Source organism: Balaenoptera physalus (genome assembly GCF_965194825.1).
Source record: "Balaenoptera physalus genome assembly, chromosome: 1".
Taxonomy (NCBI): Eukaryota; Metazoa; Chordata; class Mammalia; order Artiodactyla; family Balaenopteridae; genus Balaenoptera; species Balaenoptera physalus.
The window spans coordinates 160,539,930-160,562,674 of record NC_138882.1 but is presented as its reverse complement, the minus strand read 5'-3'; the positions used below and the strand labels follow the sequence as shown (position 1 = coordinate 160,562,674).

The following is a 22,745-nucleotide window of genomic DNA, read 5'->3' as shown; positions in this document are numbered from 1 at the left end:
TTCTCAGCCCTGATTTCTCCATCAATCTGAGTTCATCTGCTTACTATATTTGGAATTTTTATGTTTGAAAATACTTTGGTGTATGGTTAATGTGAGTATCTAAACTGGTTTTTCCCCCCAAATAATTATTTGTTTAGATCACCTTTCTCCCTGTACTGATTTGTAATGCCTCCTTTTTAATCACATATGAGGTCATTATAAGTACAGAATCTATTTCTGGGCCTCAAGTCTGTTTCATTCATCTGTCTGTCTAGTCAAAGCCAGAACTACTCATTTAACTTTTGTGGCTTTGTTTTCCTACCGGATACAGCTAGTCCCCCATCATTATACTTTTCTGTTAAAACTAATTAGTGCTAGTCCCCTGTTTTTCTTCCACTAGATATTATTTTTTGAAAATTCCATCCTCGATTTTGGTTGCAGATAAAATTGACAGCAGTGTATCTGAAGAATATATGTTAACGTAAAAGAAAGAAAAGCTGGTTGGAGTCTAAATGAAGCCTAAAATTTGGGATCAGAAGTAAGCTTGCTCATCCAGCCCTGCTGAGAGGGAGGAAATGCTGTCTGATGTGTGCAGCCATCCCAGTTTCTAGAACGAGGGCTGTAATGCATGCAATGCAGCCTCTTAGCATCCCCAGGGTCCACAGCCTGGCGCTTTAGACCGTGATGTTTTTCTTCAACAGTTGGCTCATCTCTCCTTGAATCCTTTACTCAAGGTTTATCTAAATACCGTGGTTTCTCTTTTTTCCTTTTATAAATTTATTAATTTTATTTATTTATTTTTTTGGCTGCGTTGGGTCTTCGTTGTTGCGCGTGGGCTTTTCTCTGGTTGTGGCGAGCGGGGACTTCTCATTGCGGTGGCTTCTCTTGTTGCGGAGCACAGGCTCTAGGTGCAGGCTTCAGTAGTTGTGGCGTGCAGGCTCAGTAGTTATGGCTTGCAGGCTCTAGAGCAGAGGCTCAGTAGTTGTGGTGCACGGGCTTAGTTGCTCCGTGGCATATGGGATCTTCCCGGACCAGGGCTCGAACCCATGTCCCCTGCATTGGCAGGCAGATTCTTAATCGCTGGGCCACCAGGGAAGCCCCTAAATACCGTGGTTTCTTAAGCACACTATGCTAAACCTTTGTAACAATCAAGGGTTTAAATCCAAAGCTTTCAAATCAATAAGAACAAAAGTAAACACCCTAATAGGAAAATGGGCATGGACACAAATAGGCAATTTACAAAAGAAGATACACAAATTCCAGTAAAACTGGGGAAGATACTCAGTCTCTCTATTAATCAAAGTGCAAATTGAAAGAACACTGAGGTACTATTGTGCAACTATCAATTTGGCAAAAGTTATGTGTTAATATGATGTGGGGATCTGAGCACTCATATATTGCTAGTGGGGACATAATCTGGTTCTACCCTTTGGGGGGAATATTTGCAATATCTATCCAAAGCCTTATAATATACTTTACCTTTGACCCAGTGATACACATTTAAGAATGTATATAAAGGAAACGACCGTACAAATATTTTAAAAATCTCTGGGCAGAGATTCATGGCAGCATTGTTTATAATACTGAAAAGTTAGAAACAACCCAAAATAGACACACACACATAAATAAAGTCTACAGCCTTGCTCAAGTGAATATGGAGACCATCAGTATCTGCATCACCTGGGAGCATTTTAGAAACTGAATCTCAGGCCCCACCCCAGACCTACTGAATCAGAATTTGTATTTTGAGAGTTCCTTAAGGCATTTGTAAATTAGAGAAGCACTGGCAAGGATATACACTAAAATGTTAGCAGTGATTTTTCCAGGTGATGATTCTCTCTGTTTGGGTTTTTTGTTTGTTTGTTTCTTTGCAGCAATTCCCCACCGGCACCCCAACACACACGCCTTTCTGGACCTCAGCTGTGAAAAGGGAATCTCCACACTACTTTTTTCCATGCTAACAGGTGGGGCCAAGAAGGTCATAGACAGAAAAAGTTCTGAAAACTCCAGGACAAATGGGGGTCCTCCACCCACAGGTAGGACAGATTACTGCCCTCTCCCTTGGTGGTCCTCCAATCCGTTCTCCAAACAGCAAATCTTCCAAAGTGCAAATCTGATCCTGTCAACCCTCCTTAGAACCATTTTATTCTCATCTAAATGTAATCCAGTTTCTTATAAGGCTACGAGGTCCTGCTGGATCTGGCATCCTGTCACTCCAGAGCAATAAGGTCCAACCACGTGGTAGTGTAGTTCCCTTGGGTTCCTAGTTCTCTCTCTCTCTCCCATCTTTTCTTTTCACACATCATGCCCTCCCTTTGCCTGGAAACTTCTCACCCCACCACCTCGCTGACTGCCCTCTAGCCCCAGGCCTCCTGAGGCCAGGATGTCACCTCTTCCAGGAAGCCTTCCCAGGCTGCCCAGGAATGGTTAGGGGCCCCAGTAGCATAGGTGCCTGGTCTATTGCTCCGCAATTGGGTTGTCAGATTCGTGAAGGTTGAGGTCACATCCCCACGGCCTTTGGTCGCTGCATTGAGGCGGGACATTTTGAGGCCGGGTTTCAGTGACCTCCCTAAGGTGTCCACCAGCTCTGTCATTCTGCCCTGGCTCAGAGGTGGTTTTGACCTGGAGCAGGGCTGCTGACTGGGACTGGATATTTTAGGGGGGTGCAGCCAGCTCCTTGGCAGGATGATGAGGAAAGGAGTTGTATCTCTCTAAGGCAGAGGACGCCCCGGGAGCGTGCCCCTCATAAACATGGGTGAGGCCCTCCAGCTCGCCCCAGGGCCTGCCCCTCGATGCTCCCTGTTTTAAACGCATTTTCTAGTTTCTCTCCCTCTGACGTGTACTTTTTTCATAAGAATGTGTCCGTGGTAGACAAACACACCAGGCTGTGGTCACACGTGCCTGAATGCCCTTCCTGGCACACCTCACCCGGGAAAGTCCTTGAGGAATCCTCTTTTGACCCCTACCTCCCCCACCCTCGGCCAGACAGCCTCACATCCAGCTGTGTTGTTGGTCCAGTAACCATAGCACTGTGCGGAAATTATTACTCTTGCTTCTTCAGCTGTTCACATACTAAGATAGGAAAAGAAAATACCAAAGATATTATGTAGGCTGTGGTGCAGAAATGAAATGCAAATTGACATTATAATTATTGTTTGATTCATCTGTCTCCTCCTCTGGCAAGGACCCTGTCTCACTTGCCTCCCAGCCCAAAGCAGGGACTCAATGAAGGTTTGCTAAAAGGATAAAAGAGGAGGTGTTTGACCTGGCCCTGAGGCAGGAAGTAAATCTGATGGTTGGGTGGGATTATGGCTGGGCTGCCAGAATACTCATCCTTAGAATCTCTACTCCCAGCTCCTCCGAGGCCCTTCCTTTCAGTCTTACCCTGAGTACACACCCTGAGTCAGCTCCTAGAGGGACTTCCCACACCCCCAACCTCCTTAACTAGGAAGGGGTCTGCATCCACCGCAGCAAACTCCACTCTCTAACGAACTCCTTTTCTCCCCATGCCCCACACCAACGGTAAGAATGGCTCATATGGAGATTTCCCAAGGAATAATATTTTTTTTTGAATTTTTGAATTTTATTTTATTTATTTTTTACACAGCAGGCTCTTATTAGTTATTTATTTTCTACATATTTGTGTATATATGTCAATCCCAATCTCCCAATTCATCACACCACCACCACTCCCCTTGGTGTCCATATGTTTGTTCTCTACATCTGTGTCTCTATTTCTGCCCTGCATACTGGTTCATCTGTACCATTTTTCTAGGTTCCACATACATGCGTTAATATACGATATTTGTTTTTCTCTTTCTGACTTACTTCACTCTGTATGACAGTCTCTAGCTCCATCCACATCTCCACAGATGACCCAATTTTGTTCCTTTTTATGACTGACTAATATTCCATTGTATATATGTACCACATCTTCTTTATCCATTCATTTGTCAGTGGGCATTTAGGTTGCTTCCATGTCCTGGCTATTGTAAATAGTGCTGCAATGAACATTGGGGTGTATGTGTCTTTTTGAATTATGGTTTTCTCTGGGTATATGCCCAGTAGTGGGATTGCTGGGTCATATGGTAATTCTATTTTTAGTTTTTTAAAGAACCTCCATACTGCCCTCCATAGTGGCTATATCAATTTACATTCCCACCAACAGTGTCAGAGGGTTCCCTTTTCTCCACACCCTCTCCAGCATTTGTTTGTAGATTTTCTGATGATGCCCATTCTAACTGGTGTGAGGTGATACCTCATTGTAGTTTTGATTTGCATTTCTCTAATAATTAGTGATATTGAGCAGCTTTTCATGTGCTTCTTGGCCATCTGTATGTCTTCTTTGAAGAAATGTCTATTTAGGTCTTCTGCCCATTTTTTGATTGGGTTGTTTGTTTTTTTAATATTGAGCTGTTTATATATTTTGGAGATTAATCCTTTGTCTGTTGATTCATTTGCAAATATATTCTCCCATTCTGAGGGTTGTCTTTTCATCTAGTTTGTAGTTTCCTTTGCTTTGCAAAAACTTTAAGTTTCATTAGGTCCCATTTGTTTATTTTTGTTTTTATCTCCATTACTCTAGGAGGTGGATCAAAAAAAATCTTGCTGTGATTTATGTCAAAGAGTAGGAACAATATTTTTTAAAGAAAGAAATAAATGAGGATCAACCAGGACCTGGACCGGACTTTGACCTGTGAGGGGGTTTTTGGCCCCAGAAGTAGGCTCCTCAGTTTCCCCCCCAAAGACCTTGTGTCCCAGGCCTCTTTCCAGGGATGGTCCTTTCCAGCCTCCTCTCTGGCACATTTTCAGGGCAGTCTCTGCAGTTACTCCAGTCTGAGCTCCTATGTGGTCCTAAAGATTTAAATCCAACAAACACATGGTATACGCCTATGATGGGCTATAATAATACCTGCTAGCATCACTAACCACTTAAATGTGCCAAGCACTTTACCTGCATTGTTGAAATTTATTTCCCCCAACAGCCCTGTATAGTAGCTCGTATCAGTATCTCCTTTAGCAGCTGAAGACAAAGATTCAGAGAGGTCAAGCAACTCACCCTAAGTCACACAGCTACAAGGGAAGCAGAACCTAGATTTGAACCTGGATCTGTGTGACTCCAGAGCCTGAATGCTTAACTAGTATACAAAGTGCAATCCGGGTGGCTTCATTTATCTGTTCTTTCCGCAAATAATATCCCTGGAATATTCAATGAGTACTTACTATGAACCAGGCATTGTGCAAAGTGGTGAGATTTGATGGTGAAAAAACAAAGTCCTTTTCCTTAGCGGCTTGGTCTGGTGGGAAACAGACATCAGTCACAAAAATCTTACACACATACATAATGACAGACTCTTCTAGATGCTCTACAGGAAAAGTGCCTAAAGCAAGGAGAACAGCACAGAGCTGGAGTGGGAGTCAGAGAGGCTTCTGCGAGGAAGTGGTCTTTAGTAAAGGCCCTGAGGCAGAGGGGGGCACAGCTCTTTTAAGGAGGGTTTTAGAAAAACAGAACAAAGGCCAGCGAGGCTGGAGCCCAGAGAGCAAGGGGCAGTGGGGCAGGATGGGGTGGAGAGCGGGCAGGGGCCAAATCACTCAGAGCTGGTAGGTCAGGGCAAGGGGCTTGGAGTTCATGGCGAAGGCACAGACATCTTTTCAACGGTTCTCAGTAGAGCACTGAATTCAGATTCGCTCTTTAGAAAGATCACCCTCGCTGCTCTTTGGAGAACAGGGTGGAAGGGGCAGTGGTTGCAGGGGTCCAGAAGAAAGGTGATGTGGCTTGAAGTGGGATGGTAGTGCCAGGAGTGGTAAGAAGAGTAGGTTCAGGATAGAGTTTTGAAAGTAAGGTCAATAGGACTGGATGTGGGCTGCAAGAGTGAAGAATCAGCACAGACTCTGGACATCTGGATGAAGACTGGTGCCTTTACTGAAACAGGGAACACCAAGGGAGGAGTGGCTTTAGAGGAGAACCAAGAGTTTGCTTTTGCTGAGTTTGAGGTGCCTGTAACTTAGAGGGATAGAACTGTCCTCATCTTTGTATCCCCAGAGTCGGCACAAAATAAGCACCCAGAGGTGCTTATTTAAAAAGTCTTTAAAAAAAAGAATGCACAATGGGTAGAATTTGAGTCAGGTCTTGAAAAATGGATGGGGTTTGGCTTTGAAATGAAGATATTTTGGTGCCTGTTTGTTTCAAAACAAAGCAAAACAAAACAAAAACCAAATAGAAAGTTGGTGGAAGCAAAGGAGAAGGGAGTGATTGATTGTGATGTAGAAGTGGCCCGCGGGGCGCCTCTTGTTGCAGCTCTCCAAGGCTTTTGTGCCTCTGCCTGGAACACTGAGCCATCCTCTGCATGGCCGGAGAATAAATCAGAGCCAGAAAGGAAAATTGTGTTTTTGTTAAATGTAGAAATCCAGGGTGTATTTGTGGGTACGTGTGTGTCTGCCTTGGAGCATTTTTATATTTGTATTTTTATATTTCATAGGCTAGAAAGCCCTGGTCTTTCCAACTGACTTTGTCTGCAAGGCTGAATTGAGGCTGGATTCTCTTCCTATGTACGTGGACTGACCTGGCTGCAGAAGCTCCCGCGCACCCACACCCCAGTGATCCAGGTTGAGCAGGTCAGGCTGTGTCAATCTGTTTCCAGTGCTTACGGATCATGGCTTCTTTCCTGGGCAACTAGTGTCAGGCCCTTTGTGCAGAGCCTCCCAAAGCTCTGGAGAAAAAAGCTTACATTCAGCAGCTAGTGTCCAGAGGCAAGGGTTGGAATGTGACTGACCCAGAGGTGAACACCAAAGGCATCATTAACATACAAACATAGTCCTTCCTGTTCGTTTACTCATTCAGTTCATCATTCATTCATTTATTCGACAAATATTCTCAGGCTCAGTGTTTGTTTCAGGTTTTTAACCTCCCTGCCTCCCAGTTTCCTCAGCTATAAGGTGCTGAGGATCTTGGTGAACAAAACACAGATCCCTGCCCCCATAGAGGCAGATATTCTAATGGGGAGAATTAAATAATAGAAAAATAAATAGAGCAAATAAATTAAGCATGTAGTGGTGGTCCCGACAAGCTTCACTGAGGAGGTGACATATCAGCAAGGCCCTGAAGCCGGTGAGGGAACAAGCCATTCAGACTTAGGGGAGTAGGAAACTGGAGCAGAGAGCTGGGGGAGGAGTTATACAGGGATGGGGGTGGGGGAAGAATGTAGGCCATTATGAGGACTTGGCTTCTCTCCAGAATGAGATGCGAAGTCATTTGATGGTTTTAAGAGGAGGAGTAACATGATCTGGCATCTAGTATTAAAGAATCACTCTGCCTGCTGAGTGTTGAGCAGACTGCAGGGGGCCCAGTAGAAGCAGGAATTATCCTGGTCAGGCTATAGCTGATGGTGGCTTGGATCAGGTGGTGACAATGGAGGCAGAGGGAAGTGCTGGGTTCTGGATAAATTTTGGAGGCAGGACAGAACTATATGTTAATGTCAATGCACCAAAAGCACAATTCATAAAAGAAAAAAATTGATAAATTAGACTTCATCAAAATGAAAAACTCTTGTGCTTCCAAAGACACTATTAAAATGAAAAGACAAGCCACAGAATGAAAGGAAACACTTACAAAGCCTATATCTGATAAAGGACTTGTATCTAGAATATATAAAGAATTCTTACTACTCAATATTAAGACAAACAACCCAATTAAAAAATGGACAAAATATTTGAATAGACACTTCACCAAAGAAGATATGTGAATGGCTAATAAGCATATAAAAAGACACTCAACATTGTTTGTCATCAGGGAAATGCAAATTAAAATCCCAATGAGATACCACTTCACACCCACTAGAATGGCTATAATCAGAAAGACAGTAACAAATGTTGGCAAGAATGTGGAGAAAGGGATGATGGGAATGTGAAATGGTATGGCCACTTTGGAAAACAGTTTGGCAGTTTCTTAAAAAGATAACCAGGAATTTACCATACGACACAGAAATTCCACTCCTAATTATCTATCCAAGAGAAATGAAAAGATACATTCACATGAAAGCTCACACATAAATGTTGACAGAATCCCTATTCATAGTTGCCAAAAGGTGGGAAACAACCCAATGTCAATCAGTACTACAAAAGGATACTATTCAGTATTAAAAAGGAATGAAATACTGATACATGCTATAGCATGGATGAATCTTAAAAATATTATGCTAAGTGAAAAAAGCCAGACACAAAAGACCATCTACTGTATGGTTCTATTTATATGAAATGTCTGGAAAAGGCCGATCTATATGGACACGAAGTAGATGAATGGTTGCCTGGGGCTGGGAATGGGGATAGAGAGTGACTGTAACTGGACACAAGGGACCTTATTGAGGTGACAGATTTCACTGAGGTGATGGAAATGTTCAAAACTGGATTGGTTGATGGCTGCATGACTTGGTAAATTTATTAAAAATCCTTAAATTATACCCTTGAAGTAGACAGATTTTATGGTATATAAATTATACCCCTATAAAAAGTTTTTATGAAAAGAAAAATGTTAATGACAATGTAAACAATTTTTGTGTATATACAGCATTTAGCATAATGTTTGGAACATAGTAGGTGCTCAATAAATGTAGTTAACTTTTTAAGCTAATGTTATTGCCACTATTATTACTGATGTAATGATTACTATGTGCTGGGCACTGTGCTGGGTGCCAGAAGAAATGAAGCTCCAGGGAAGAACCCTTGAGCTAGAAGCGTGCCATGAACTTTATGCCACAATGACAGTTTAATGTCCAAATCCTACCACCGTTGCTAGCAAGTCACTTTAAAAGTTGTTCTCCCCTCTTTTTTTCCTTTGTAGCAAGCACAACTTTTGTGATTTTATTTATTTGTGTGAACACTTATTTCATGTCTGTCTCCATCATTAGATTGTAAACACCATGAAAGCAGGGATACTTCTGTTCCACTCATTACTGGTAGGTGGACAGATTCTGGGAGACTTTTTGCTGGGTCTGATAGGAGTAACAGGTGCTGCTGATACTGTCCCTTTCCTCCATATCCCCATGAATGTGGGCAGGATGTCTGGAGCTTCAGCACTCACCTTATGATCATGAGGTGCACACATGAGGGTGAAAGCCAGGTTGTGAAGTATGATGGAGAAAGGTGGAAGGAGCCTGTATCTTTGGTGACTTTGTGGAGCACTGAGACAATGCCAATAAATGCCCCCTTCAGACTTATTACATTTGAGAAAAATAACTTTGTATTTGTTTAAGCCACTGTTGCTAGGGTTTTCTATTTCTGGCAATGGAACACATTCCTAAATGATACGACCAATAAGACCGAAGTGATCCTCTTGAGAGATTTTTGTCTCATGGAGGAATATGAGCATGTAAACAAATCCAGGCATTTGTAAAGCACTTGTTTTGTGGAACTCTGTATGGGTGAAGTGATGGACTGTATCAAGGACTCCCTAGTTGCATACTGGTTTCTGGCTTGCTTTTTGTTTTTTTGGTTTTTTTTTTGGTTTAGGTGATCCAGTGGATGGCTGCCCCACTGAGATAGGAGACCTAGTAGGTGGAGCTCATTTGTGGAGTGACTAGATTAGTTATTTATTGGGCATGTGGGTTTTAGGTACCTCTAGGACACCCAGGCGGTGTGTGTGTGTGTGTGTGTGTGTGTGTGTGTGTGTGTCCAGAGATAGGACGATGTATGGATCTGAACTCAGGGGAGAAGACTTTACTGGAGCACAGAATGGGTATCATCAGTGTGCACATATGAGTGAAGCCTGAGAGTGAAAGTGTATTGAGCTCTGGTTTCAGGCTTTATGCTAAGTGCTTTGTATCATTACACCATCATCATAATCCACCTTCACAGCTAACATTTACTGAGCACTTACTACCTGCCAATTTGACTTCTAAGTGCTCTGTCTGCATTATCTCATTCAGTTTTCACAACCAAGAAAGGGAAGTGATATTCCAATTTTAGCTATAACTGAGAATTAGAGAAGTTAAGTAACTTGCCCTAGGTCATACTGCTAGAGTTGTGAAACCAGAAACACCTAAACACTAGAAACCAGGACAGAGAGCCATGAAGACATCAATATTTTGTTTTCTTTTAAAAAATAATTTGCTTTTTAAAATTAATTTTGTAATTTAATTTTAAAAATTAAGGTATTGTATTCATGGAATGTTATGCACAACTTATAAGTGTACAGCTCAAAGCAATGTGAACACACCAGTGTAATAACCACCATTCAGATCAAGAAACAGAACATTACTAACACCCCAGACACATTCCTTATATTACCCCCTATCATTCCCTGTTCCCACCCGAAGGTAAACCCAGCTCGGACTTCTTTCACCATAGATTAGTTTTGCTTCAAATGCGAACATTTAAGGGGTGGGAAAGGAAAGATGAGCTTAAAAGGGTGACTAAGATAAACTGGTCAGAATTGTGGGAGGATGTCAAGAGAACTGGATCTAGGTTCCACCTATCATGTGCACACACCAACTGGAAGCTAGTGATACAAAGTAAGAGTGATCCTGGAAAATCCTTTTTGGCAGCAGTGGGAAATGTAACAAGATTAAATTCCTGGAGTAGTTGGTAGTGACAGCAGTGCTAGCCACTGTATCCATGCCCAGGACAGTCAGTGAGGCAAGCTACAGCACCTCATGTTTGGGGGCAGCATTGAGGAGAGTGGTGGGTGATTTGGGGTGATTGTCCTTGTTACATATACTCCAGGTTGGATTCTTCAGCCATTCTCTTAGCAATTTTCTGAGCTAAGCAATATAATCTGTTATCTAATTTATTACCTTACTAGGTCAAGAGAGAAAACCTTTATAATTGTTGTGAAAGACTATTGGTTGCCTACCCAACAGTCATTCTCTTGCCTTTTTTGAAACAGAACCATGCTTTCTTTGGGGGGCGGGGGGGGGCAGCATGTGCCCAGCCCCAGGGTATAAATCACAGTTGTTTTATGTCCATTCCATTCTATGTAATACCATCCTTTTTACCAACGTATATTAACTCTCATCTTTACAACAATCCTGCAAGGCAGGTATTATCTTTTCCTTTTTACTCGTGGGAAAACCAAACTTAGAGGAGCAACTGGTTTTAAACAAGATCTGACTCCATAGCTCTTTTTTTTAAAAATATTTATTTATTTGTTTATTTATTTGGCTGCGGCGGGTCTTAGTTGCGGCACATGGGATCTTTAGTTGCGGCATGAGAACTCTGCGGCATGTGGGATCTAGTTCCCTGACCAGGGATGGAACCGGGGCCCCCTGCACTGGGAATGCAGACTCTTAGCCACTGAACCACCAGGGAAGTCCCTCCAAAGCTCTTTACAGTGCACCACAGCCCTACTCATCTGGGAGTAACTTTGTACATCTTTCATGACTCAGGTTGAGGGTATTCTACTTTTCTCTTTGACCTATCAGAGTGTCCTGTCTGCTTCCTTCCCCATCACCCTTGACAATCTGGGGGCTCCTTAGGGCGACTCACTACCTCTCAGGAACAGTTCCTAATGACTTCCAGGAACCCCCTCACCCGCCAGAAGTGTGTCTAATGACTTCCGGGATCTTCTCCCCCCCACCCCAAGAGCTGCTCCTAATGACCCCCAAATCCCTACTCACGGAGGAACTGCTTTTTAATGACCCTAAGGACATCCCCCCTCAGGACTTGTCCTAATGACCCACAGAGCTCCTTTTCCCTTAGGAACTGCTCCTTTCAAGAAATGTCCCGGTTTGCCGGCAAGTGAGGGCGTTCCCAAGACACGGGACTTTTTGCGTTTTAAAAACCGAGACAGTACTGGGCAATCTGGGACAGGTTGGTCACCTTATCAGGAACTCCTTGACCTCGGAAGCCACCCCTAAGGGTCCCTAGCGCACTTTTACCTTAGGTAAGGGTTCTACTGACCCCGCAGAATACTGTCCCCACCCTTTCGTTAGAAACATCCTACAACGACCTCATCAGTGCCTTTACCCTGGCCACCTAGCCCATTTCTAGGCACTCAACTCTTTTAATCCAGATTACCTACGGGCGGCCAGAAGCCCGCCTGCGATTGGCCAGTTCTGCAATTCAGCAGAGATTTCTCAGTGGCCGCGGTCGCGAGTGGTACAGCGTTTCCTCCTGGCAACAGCCCTAGCCGGCGCTCATAGGCTGAGCCGATTGATGTGCCAATACTTTGGGGCGGCTGCAGAGCGCGTTCATTGGCTGTTTGAAAGCTTCTAGCAGCCCCTGGATTGGTTGACTCTGTGGAGCGCTGTGCGACTGCGCAGAGGCCTACTTTAGAGGAGGCGGAGCTTCGTCCTTCGCCGGCTGGAAAAGCAGTGGGATCGGCTAGTGGCGACAGCAGAAGTCGGGCCTTAGCCCTGCCGGGGCAGTGGGCTTTAAGTAAGAACCAGAGGGTTTTTGAATCCTTTAGGTTTGTTGCTTCTGTAGCCGTGACCGTGAGCCCTGGTGGGGGAGGGGCGGAGGGCGGCCTTCAGCGGTCAGTGATAGGCATGGTTCTCGGTCAATGGGAGCAGGCGCTTCTGAAATGGGTCCTGAGATTGGCCCTTTCCAATCTCGTATAGCCAATGGACGTCGGGAAGGGTGGGCGGGTCTACTGGGCCTTATTTTCTTCTTCCTGCGGCCCGGACTCACTCGCCTAGGCGGCGGGGCCGGGAGGGGCCAGGCGTCTACGCGGTGAGCTTCGGGGACCTTGGGAGCGGGGGGCTACCTTGGGAGCGATACCCGCGGGGGCAGCTGCGAGGGGAGGGGACGGGAGTTTGAGGTGGTTGTTAGCAACAACTCCCTTTATTGAGTTGTTAAGTACCCGGCCTAGTGCTTAGCGTTTCGCTTGCATCATCTGAGTTAATCACAGCAACCTTGCAGGGCAAGGAGGTTGGGATCCCCATTTTACAGGAGGAGAAACTGAGACTCGGGCAGCTTACACAGCCAAGGTCACACAGCTAATAAATGGCAGAGACTGGATCTGTATTCAGAGTTGTTTTAACTCTGGGGCAGTGCTCTCTTAAACCAGTAGGCTTTGTTGCTGGGTGGGGGGAGGAAGGTGTCAGGGAACGGGAACTTTCCCCAGGGAATAGATTGAGGGAAGGGAATCCTAGGGTAGAAGAAAAGGAATGAGCAATTGAGGTAAGAGCAAAGAAATCAGTTACTCAACAGTTACTGAGTGCCTACTCTGTGCCGTGCATTGTTCTAGGTTCTAGGCTTACAAAGATGAATAAGGCCAGAGGCAGATGAAGCCCCATTAGGGGTTTTGGAGGCCCTACGTTGGGCCCTAGCACTGTGTTCACATCATTATGTGTCTTTATAAAATTTGCAAGAGTAAGATATTTTGTATTCTTTTTTTAAAGAAAGGGTCTTCAAGACTGCATAAAACTTTAGGTTCCTCTCTACACTTGGATCTGCCCTTGCAAAGGGCTTAGACTTAAGTGGAGATTATGCTGTAGGCAGCACAGAGTAATGGAAGGAGCACTAGGAGCACATTACAGGACTGTGGGTAAATTTCCTGGTATGTAAAACAGGGCTTACAGTATATCTGCCATGCAAAGTTTGACGAGGTGCAGGAAAGCACCAGGGCAGGAACGCACTTTATTTTTGGTGAAATGGAAGCCGGAGAGATGCGGGTACCGGGACTTGTCTTCTCTCCTACCAAAGACAGTTCTACTCCATGCTGTCTTCCCAACCTTTTACTAGATTGTTGGTAGGTTGGACACAGTTACCTCCCTTCTGATCGCTCCAGCTCTCAAGGGGACTCTTGGAGCTGAACTGCCATGGCTTTGGGACCCAGATTGGGGGAATTGAGTAAAGAAAAGGACATACGGTTTTTGCTTCTAAACTGGCTTCTTTGAGCTGGTGTGCTTGGTTCTTATTCAGTCAAAATAGTCTATTGTGTTACCAGGCAATGGGGATGCACCTACTTAACTGAAGGCCTCATCTAAAAACAAAGTAGTATTTATTTCACCTCCAGTCAGTTATGAAGTTTGCCCTTTATTGCCAGTTTATTGCCTGTTTAAATTTTGTCCTTTGAGTTCTGGGTACAGTGCAGTTGAACTAGTCTCTAGCTTGACTTCGTATAGCAGTGCTGAAACTGCATTTTGGTTTAGATATGAGAATAATTTCACTTCAGGGTTTTAAAAATCATAGCTCAGGCTACTAATATCAGGGTACTCTTTAACCCTTAAACTTTGTAATCTGGTAGCCAACTAACTTTTCTTGGGAATCTAGAATCCTGTTTTAAAGCTTTGCCCTAGAAGGGAGCCCATAGATTGATTTTTATTAAAAAAAAAATCTGGTTGTAGTATATTAAGTTTAATACTTAGAAACAGCAAGGTGTGAATAAGGGAGCAGCTGAAAAGAGAAGGGTAAAATATGGGCGGGGCAGCTGCTTTGTTAGATGGGACCAACAACCAAATAATTATAGTTTCCCTTTTTTAGCTGAAACAATGTCTCCATGTAAGTGAGGTTTAAATACAGGCAATTTTGTACATTAGAATCCTTTAGGCAGAACCTTTTCTGTCCCAGTGTGTCTTACTCATTTAAATGACCTGCCTAGAGGCAGATTCCAGGTGTGAGGTCTTACTGCTGCTTCAGAATTTCTTCATCTTTTACTATTTTCAGCACTGACATTTCCAGCATTCAATCTTAATTACATTTTATACAATTTTTTTAACATTTTAAAAAATATTTATTTTTGGCTGCGTTGGGTCATTGTTGCTGCGCACGGGGCTTTCTCTAGTTGTGGTGAGCGGGGGCTACTCTTCATTGCAGTGTGCAGGCTTGTCATTGCAGTGGCTTCTCGTTGCAGAGCACGGGCTCTAGGCACGGGGGCTTCCGTAGCTGTGGCTTGCGGACTCTAGAGCTCAGGCTCAGTAGTTCTGGCGCACAGGCTTAGTTGCTCCGCGGCATGTGGGATCTTCCCAGACCAGGGCTCGAACCCGTGTCCCGTGCATCGGCAGGCGGATTCTTAACCACTGCGCTGCCAGGGAAGCCCACATTTTATATAATTTTATGTTCTTAATGTATTTCTTCAGATTCCTGCCTGACCAAAGTGACCTCAAAAAGGAGGGAAAATGGCTTCTGAATCTGAAACCTTGAATCCCAGTGCTCGGATAATGACCTTTTACCCGACTATGGAGGAGTTCCGGAACTTCAGTCGTTATATTGCCTACATTGAATCCCAAGGAGCTCATCGGGCTGGGCTGGCTAAGGTGGGGGACGGGGCCTTTGGGACTCAGGGTGGCAGTAAGATTTTTCCTAAATGAAGGCTGGAAGAACCGAGTTTTACTGAAAGGCAGGCTTGGTGGTAGTTGAATATTTGCTGTCCTATTTACAAGTTAATTCCTTTCGTTAACATCTGAAGTATCTCTTTTTAGGTTGGAGAAGAGCTGCTTAGAATGTTTAAAAGGGAGGAAGAGAGCAGTGTCCCAGGGCCAGCTGCTGTGGTGCTTCCATCTCTTGGTGGAGAAGGGTGTTTTCATCAATCCAACTTCTCTCGTTCTCGGTTTCAGTCTCATCCAGCACTCTGATAGTAATTTGGCTTCCCATGTGAACTTTCTGTTAGATTGAGAGAGAATCAACTCTTCAACCTCCTGTCTTGGTGCCCAGATAAGATTCTGAGGCTGAGAATTCCGTACCTTAGATCATTGCAACTAGGCAGCTAGTTGGTAGCAGAACTGGATCAGGGCTAGCATGACAGTGTGACTTGCCGTGTTTGGGTGAGCATGGTTAAATCCACATGACTTTTTAGTAGAATCGGCTGTTGGCCTGCACACTTCTTGGACTCTGACCAGCTTGTCAGGTTTCTGATCTCTGTTTCTTGTGTTCCCTACAGGTTGTTCCTCCAAAGGAGTGGAAGCCACGAGCGTCCTATGATGATATTGATGACCTGGTCATTCCTGCCCCGATCCAGCAGCTGGTGACTGGGCAGTCTGGCCTCTTTACTCAGTACAACATACAGAAGAAAGCCATGACTGTTCGAGAGTTCCGCAAGATAGCCAATAGCGATAAGTGAGTGAAAACACGTTCCTTCCCACCTGTCCTAGCATCTGGGACCTAATATCTCATGTGCAAAGCAGTCTCCAGGACTGCTGCCATCCCACTGAAGAACAATTTCCTCACCTCTAGCATCTGTCTCTCTGTCCGCTCTTTACATAGAAGCGTTCCTCATTGCGGTACACAGTCACAGTCTAAACTTGTATATATTTTTACATAAAGTAATCCCATTGTTTTTCCTTCAAAAGTAGGATCATTTTCTGACTCTAATAATTTGCAATGTTGCAAAGGGGAAACTTGGAGTTGGTTCAAGAGGAGCATTGGCCGGATGTATTGATACCACCCACTTATCAAAAAGTGGCCTTCGTAGTTTAAGTTAATCTCTTCCTTCTGGGTCCTCCTGTCTTTAATCATGTCAGACTCCTTACTACCCCTACAGATGCTATCTCATTTCCTTTGTGACATTAACCAAATGTGAGTGAACTACCAAGCTGGTTGGTGTTTTCTATCACTCCATCATCATCTGTACGTTCTTGTCTCTGTTGGAAACATCTTTGTTCAGGCCTGCTGTTTTCAGTTGTTTTCCTCTGCTGTTTTTAATATTTTGCTCTCGTTACCTCAGATTTACAGAGAATAAGTTGTGTGTTCCCCTTGTTGGCCTGTGACTAGTCCTTCTTAATCCTCTTGCTTGGATCTTCTCCCTTCCCTTGTTACTTCTTCATTTTGTGGCTCCACAAGGGATTCCTCCCTCCCCCTTGCCTCTTCTCCTGAGCCTTTCTGGTCCACGCATATCTTGGTTTCAGCCAGACGTTTTTGCGGCTCTGCCGTGGAGGCTCGGAGTAGAGCCTCAGCTTGCCAGGCTTCACACTTGGAGCGCTTTATCATCTCACATCAGGTCGCGCACTTTCTCCGTCTGTGCTCTGCCTTCTTTTCCTTTGACATAGCACAGTTCTAAATGTGGGCTTCCAATTTTATTGGCAGCCTAACTCTTAAAGCATCTCTATTGCTGGTCAACCTGCTGTCTAATGAGAGAATCTGTGTAAAAGCCTGTTGAAGAAGTGTGCTATGCTCTGCAGATGACAGGCTGTGCCGTCTTCATGTCTGCTTCCTAGCTCTGTGCCGTGCCAAGCACACTTGCTTTGTTTCACGTCGGGTTGGCCTCACTCAGGCCCCTGTGCCGTTCTTCCTGTCTCATTAACATATGGTAGGCCTTACCTTCTTTCAGGACACCTCTTTTTAAATCAGCCGGTCCTATGTCTTTTCCCTTCATCTGAAATACAACCAATTCTTACCTTTGATTTCTGTCTGTGTGGTCAGCCAGCTTTAAGGAAACCCAGTAGGGTAGAAACCTAAACTTTTAAAGCAGATCAGTTGGAAGTAGAATTATTTGTATTTAAAGGGAACTTGAGAGTTCTAAACTTTATTATTTATTAGTTTAACATCAAAATGTAAGGCAGTATTTAAAGTAAGATTTTTTTTTTTTCCCACTCATCTCATTATCTCCACACAGTTTCATTTTGGTCTTCCACTCCTTATCATGTTTTTTGGCCATTTGAGTTATAGTGTGCAGTTTCAAATACCTATTAGGTTTACACGTTACTCTTTTTAAATTGCGTAGTAATTTTTAAGTGGTTTGAATTTTTAAAAGATTTTTTGGGGAGTAAGTTTTCAGTATGTGATTATTGAGCTAAAGAGTACAGATATTTTTAATGGTATGTTGGGAGAGAGATATATATATAATAGGGGTGTGTGTGTATTTGAGTGTGTGAGCATATGTATACACATGTATTTTGCTAAATGGAGCATTTGATGTGCAAAAACCTATTTTTATGTTTTTAGGAGTATTTTATATTTTTATTAAAATATTTGGTTTTCAGGCGTGATTATTTGTTGAATGTTAGCCACACTGCATAGGATGCTGGGAATGTAGCAGTGACAACTGAAGTGAGCCCTCTTGGAGACGCTTCCTTAGAGTGCAGGGAAGTGAATGCTGTTCCAGGGCCTCAGCTCTCCATGTGCTGGGTTTTGGTTGTCTGTGGATACATAGGGATTTGCAGTCTTGGTTCTCACAAGTTTGGAAACATATTTTCTCCCTGTATGGCCAGGCCACTCCTGGCGGGTGCAGTGTGTAGTTATAGTAGAGTCTCTTGAAAGAGTGGAGGATATCCTTCTTAAGGAAGATGGGCTTACATCTTTGTGTACGTTACCTTTTTTGGGCCCAGAACCCACGAAGGGATGTTGAGGGAGTTACTGGGTACTGTATTGGAACCTTGAAGGCCAAGGTTATGTCTCGTTTATTTGAAATGTCTTGCTATCCCTGGAACAGGGGATTGTGTCTCGTGCCGTTCATAATGCCTCATGTATTTAGTCCCTTATAAGTGGCTAACACTTTTTTTTTTTTTTTAACTTTTTTAAGGTACTGTACCCCACGCTATAGTGAATTTGAAGAGCTTGAACGGAAATACTGGAAAAATCTCACATTCAATCCCCCAATCTATGGTGCAGATGTGAATGGCACTCTCTATGAAAAGGTGAGACTTCCTGGGATCTCTATGCAGCATTTTTGCGATTTTGTAATTTAATACCATTTTCATCTGCCCAGCATGTAGTGGGCACCAAAAAGCTGTTTTGCTGAATGGGTGTCTGGACAAAGGAATGGCCCACCACCAGGTGATGGGCTGTGCTCAATTAATTGTGGGTAGTTTTGCATGTGACTGAATTTTATTTCTCCCACTCTACATGTGAATTGGATGATATGGTGTTCTTAGTAAGGGCTGTTAGAAGAGTCCGTGGGTGGTAGCTCTGATGAGTTCTAGAAAGGGTGGGATCACAGTAAATGAAATGTTGGGGGAGGGCAATGTGGTTTCTGAAGAAAAAAGATCACTGACCAATATAATGAAAGGGGTATATATTTAAGAAGAGAAACATATTTAGATTTTCAGAATCCTAAAACAAGATTCTGTAGCAAAAGCTGTTTTAACAAATTGCATTGGCTTAGGATTTAGTGCTTTTTGGCATAGAGAACAGCCTTAGATATGGTACAAGGAAGAAATATTTGGGACTGTTTTTTGGATGATTAAAAAATCTGTAGGGTGTTTTAGGGATTATCACTCCGATTAATTTATTGTTTTTGTAAATTATTTGAAGGAAGACGTTTAAAAAGTGGATTCCAGTTTTGTTGATGACAGCTTTTTTGAGTGGTGGGAAGTGAAGCTTGTAGGCATAAATCCAGAACGTACTTATAGGAAGTGGTCTCCTCGATGACCTTTACAGCTCAGGATAACATTGTAGACTTTTTACTGAAGACACTGCCCAGTGGAAATAAGGGCTAGATAAGTCACAAATTAGTACAGTTGATTCCCATGCTTTGTATTTTTTATGGTTTGAGAGTACTTTCCTCTTGTAAGTTTCTTTCTTTTTCTTTTTTTTTAAAATTAATTTATTTTTGGCTGCGTTGGGTCTTTGTTGCTGCGCGCGGGCTTTCTCTAGTTGCAGCGAGCGGGTGCTACTCTTCGTTGCGGTGCGTGGGCTTCTTTTTGCGGTGGCTCCTCTTGTTGTGGAGCATGGTCTCTGGGTGCGCGGACTTCAGTAGTTGTGGCACGTGGGCTCAGTAGTTGTGGCTTGCAGGCTCTAGAGCGCAGGCTCAGTAGTTGTGGTGCACGGGCTTAGTTGCTCCGCGGCATGTGGGATCTTCCTGGACCATGGCCCGAACCTGTGTCCCCTGCATTGGCAGGCGGATTCTTAACCACTGCACCACCAGGGAAGTCCTGACCTAAGTTTCTTTAGCTTCTGTGCAAACTCTTCTTGGGTTTAGAACAGGTGGCTGTCCCTCCTTTTTCATCTTTCATGTACTAGTATTCAGTGTTGTTCACCAACTGGTGTTTGCCCTTCGGAGGTATAATGGTGTCGGTTCCAGTGGCAGCTCTGAGCAGCGAGTGAGGGGTGCTGTGGTCTTCAGGGCCATGCAGTTTCAACATTATTCCCAATCTTTGTTAGGAGTGACAGCTCACCTGTGACCTGCTCTGTGATTGGTGGGTTCAGAGCCTCAGTTTATATTCAGTATAACTTCCTCTGCAGCATGTTGATGAGTGGAATATTGGCCGGCTGAAAACAATCCTGGACTTGGTGGAAAAGGAGAGCGGGATTACCATTGAGGGCGTGAACACCCCATACTTGTACTTCGGCATGTGGAAGACATCCTTTGCCTGGCACACCGAAGACATGGACCTGTACAGCATCAATTACCTGCACTTCGGAGAACCCAAATCCTGGTAAAGTCGGCCTGCACTTGGCACTGGGGCTTCTCAGCTTTCATGTGCCCAGGGAACACCTTGGAATCAGGCAAAATGCAGATTCTGGTTCGGCAGGCTTAGGGTGGGACTGGTGTGTTACATTTTGTTCCGACTTTCAAGCAGTAAGGTGCTGTTTGAGCTCTGGTGCTCTCCCTGCCCTTGGAGTAGCAGGCATTAGCGGGCCCGGGCACTTGGTACCACAGTATGAAAACAGAAAGGGACCTGAGTGACCGAGAGCTATGGGGGCTCTCCCACTGCTGTCTGGTTTCTTTTTCTGAACAGGCCTGAGGCATTTCTTAGAGGCAGACTTCCAAGACTGGAGTCACTTCTTCAGATGATAGAAAGCTTTCTTTTCCTCATGGAAAAAATATTTGGTGAGCAGCAGTGTATGCTTTACTCACGAGGGGACGCAGGACCACGCAGTGTCTGCTCCCTGCTCTCCACCGAGGCCACAGTCTGGCTGGGGAGAAATCCAAGAAAGCTCTCTCGTTTCTTCCTGCGCCCACCCATCTATCTCAGCATGTTAGCGAAGCTGCTGCCTTCAGCAAAGCAAAAGACAGATGAGGTGCCCAGCCTCACACAGATAGGGGACTGGTCAGGAGAGAGAAAGTGGGAGAAAAGCTCTGATGGGGAACAGTGGTTGTAATAGGTCCACACAGGAAGGTGTGTGAGCATGGGGACTAGAGAAGGCTCCCCTGGAAGAGGGGACAGCTGAGCCGAGAGCTCGCAGATGAGGACGTGGCTGGGTGGGGTGGTGGTGGCTTCGGAAGGGGGACTGAGGGAAGGGTATCTGGGTGGTTGTAACAATACATGCAAAGACACTTGAGAGCGAGCACGGCGTCTTGAGTAACCAGAGGAAGGAAGTCCCTTGTGGTTTGCGTGCTGTGCATGAGGACGGAGGAGCGAGAAGGCTGGAGGGGACCCCATGGCCAGGCCAGGGGGAGTCGTGGAAACTGTATCCGTCTCCATTCCTTTCCGGTATCTTCAGCCGCATCCTTTCCCAGGGCTTTTCTTTTCTTCTGTCAGATGCTTTCCAGTTTCCAGTCTTGGAAGGGGGAAAACCCTTTTGAGCCTGTGATTACCCCCTAACTACTGTCCCAGTTCCTTCCTTAGGTGGCTAGACTTCTAGACTCTAGCTTTTGTGTCTTCACCATGTTTACTCTGAAGTTCCCTGAAATTGGACTTTCTGTTCTCGGGTCAAGAGGTTTTCTAGTTGCTATATACACTCTTTAGGTCATTTGAAGTGGTTCCTTTAGAGACTTCTGTGCAAGTTTGCCTGATGGATCACAGAGTCCTTTAGGTGACAGACATTTTCCTCAGCTCCTCATCTGTTTTGTTGCATAAGAAAGCTATTTGGGATGGGAAGGTTTTGTTGTGGAATCATCTTTAGAATGCATTGTAAGGGTAAGTCAGACTCACTGTAAGTTCCCGAATATAAAGCTTAACAGTTGTGCAAAAGTTTTAAATAGTCTTCTATGTGTTTTTTATTTTTTCTGTTCGTTTTTTAATGAAGGGCAATTCCTATGGTGTCTAGATACCCACAGTGGTGGAGGAGTGAGTGGTTACTGGATAATCAGTACACGGTTGTGGAGACAAAGGGAAATGGGTTCAGCACATAGGGGCCAGGTCTCCGGTACCTGATCCATTGTCACCTCGTTTCCCATCTTCCTCCCTCTATCTCATCCCACTTAGGCCCTTCAGGCTCTGCCAGGAGCACATAAATGCCATCCTCCTCCTTTTTTTTTTTTTTTTTTAAACTTTTATTGCATGAACAACATTATAAAGGAGAGCAACACTGAGTGTGTACCATAAATCCTGGTTCATGGTAAATATTCAATAAATGTTTTGTTAAATGAATGAATATAAAAGATAAAATCGCTCACACTTCTGCGTGTGCTCTGCCCTCCTCTGCCCAAACAGTCTAATACTTCATTTCTCCAGATCCCTATCTAGTTCTCGTGGTTGGGAAGTTGAAAAGTCTGATATTTCAAGCTGTTCTGAAAGAGGGGACGAGCCCCTCTGCTCAGCGGTCGGTGCTTCTGTGTGCTTGCAGGTACTCCGTCCCGCCTGAGCACGGAAAGCGGCTGGAGCGCCTGGCCAAAGGTACGGGGTCCGCTCCGCTTGCTGGGTCAGACCTGCCTGTGAGCTGCGCTCATTGCTCTGAGGTGTCCACTTGCTGTGGTCCTTTCTCAGGCCCACGTGTGGGGAGTGAGCCAGACTGCCAGATCGGTTACATATCAGAGCGACTAAAATCAGAGCCTTTTCCCGCTTTGTCTTGGGAAGGGACTTACTAAGTCTTAGACTGTGTTTGCCTCAATTTTATCATGCATGGGTTTATTTGACCAGGGATAGTGTATTGGTCATATTGGGTCTGGTTCTTTTGCCAAAAACCCAAATCATCAAGTCAAAATTGAATTTTATGCTTTGGTTCTTTTAAGTGGACTCTAATAGATTTGAACCTCTACAGAGCCTGTTTCACAAGAGCTTGGGTCGTGTGTG

General features: G+C 44.4%; 1 protein-coding gene and 1 long non-coding RNA gene across 6 annotated transcripts in view; one reads left to right on the top strand and one right to left on the bottom strand.

Annotated features, from left to right (window-relative positions):
• LOC309658057 overlaps window positions 1–22,745 on the bottom strand; it is a 271,553-nt gene that overhangs the window by 168,787 nt on the left and 80,021 nt on the right. The window lies entirely within an intron of this gene.
• The window catches only part of KDM4A (lysine demethylase 4A), a 41,265-nt gene continuing 30,716 nt past the window's right edge, over window positions 12,197–22,745 (top strand). For 2 of the 5 annotated variants that reach the window (XM_082455026.1, XM_082455025.1), the window contains exons 1-6: window positions 12,197–12,348; window positions 14,994–15,170; window positions 15,794–15,969; window positions 18,371–18,485; window positions 20,032–20,225; window positions 22,300–22,349. In XM_082455026.1, the coding sequence (XP_082311152.1) occupies window positions 15,033–15,170; window positions 15,794–15,969; window positions 18,371–18,485; window positions 20,032–20,225; window positions 22,300–22,349 (673 nt within the window). In that variant the 5' untranslated portion in view covers window positions 12,197–12,348; window positions 14,994–15,032. Of the gene's footprint in view, window positions 12,349–12,598; window positions 12,643–14,993; window positions 15,171–15,793; window positions 15,970–18,370; window positions 18,486–20,031; window positions 20,226–22,299; window positions 22,350–22,745 lie in introns of those variants that run through there. The other 3 variants (XM_082455022.1, XM_082455023.1, XM_082455024.1) reach the window with 3 other exon arrangements.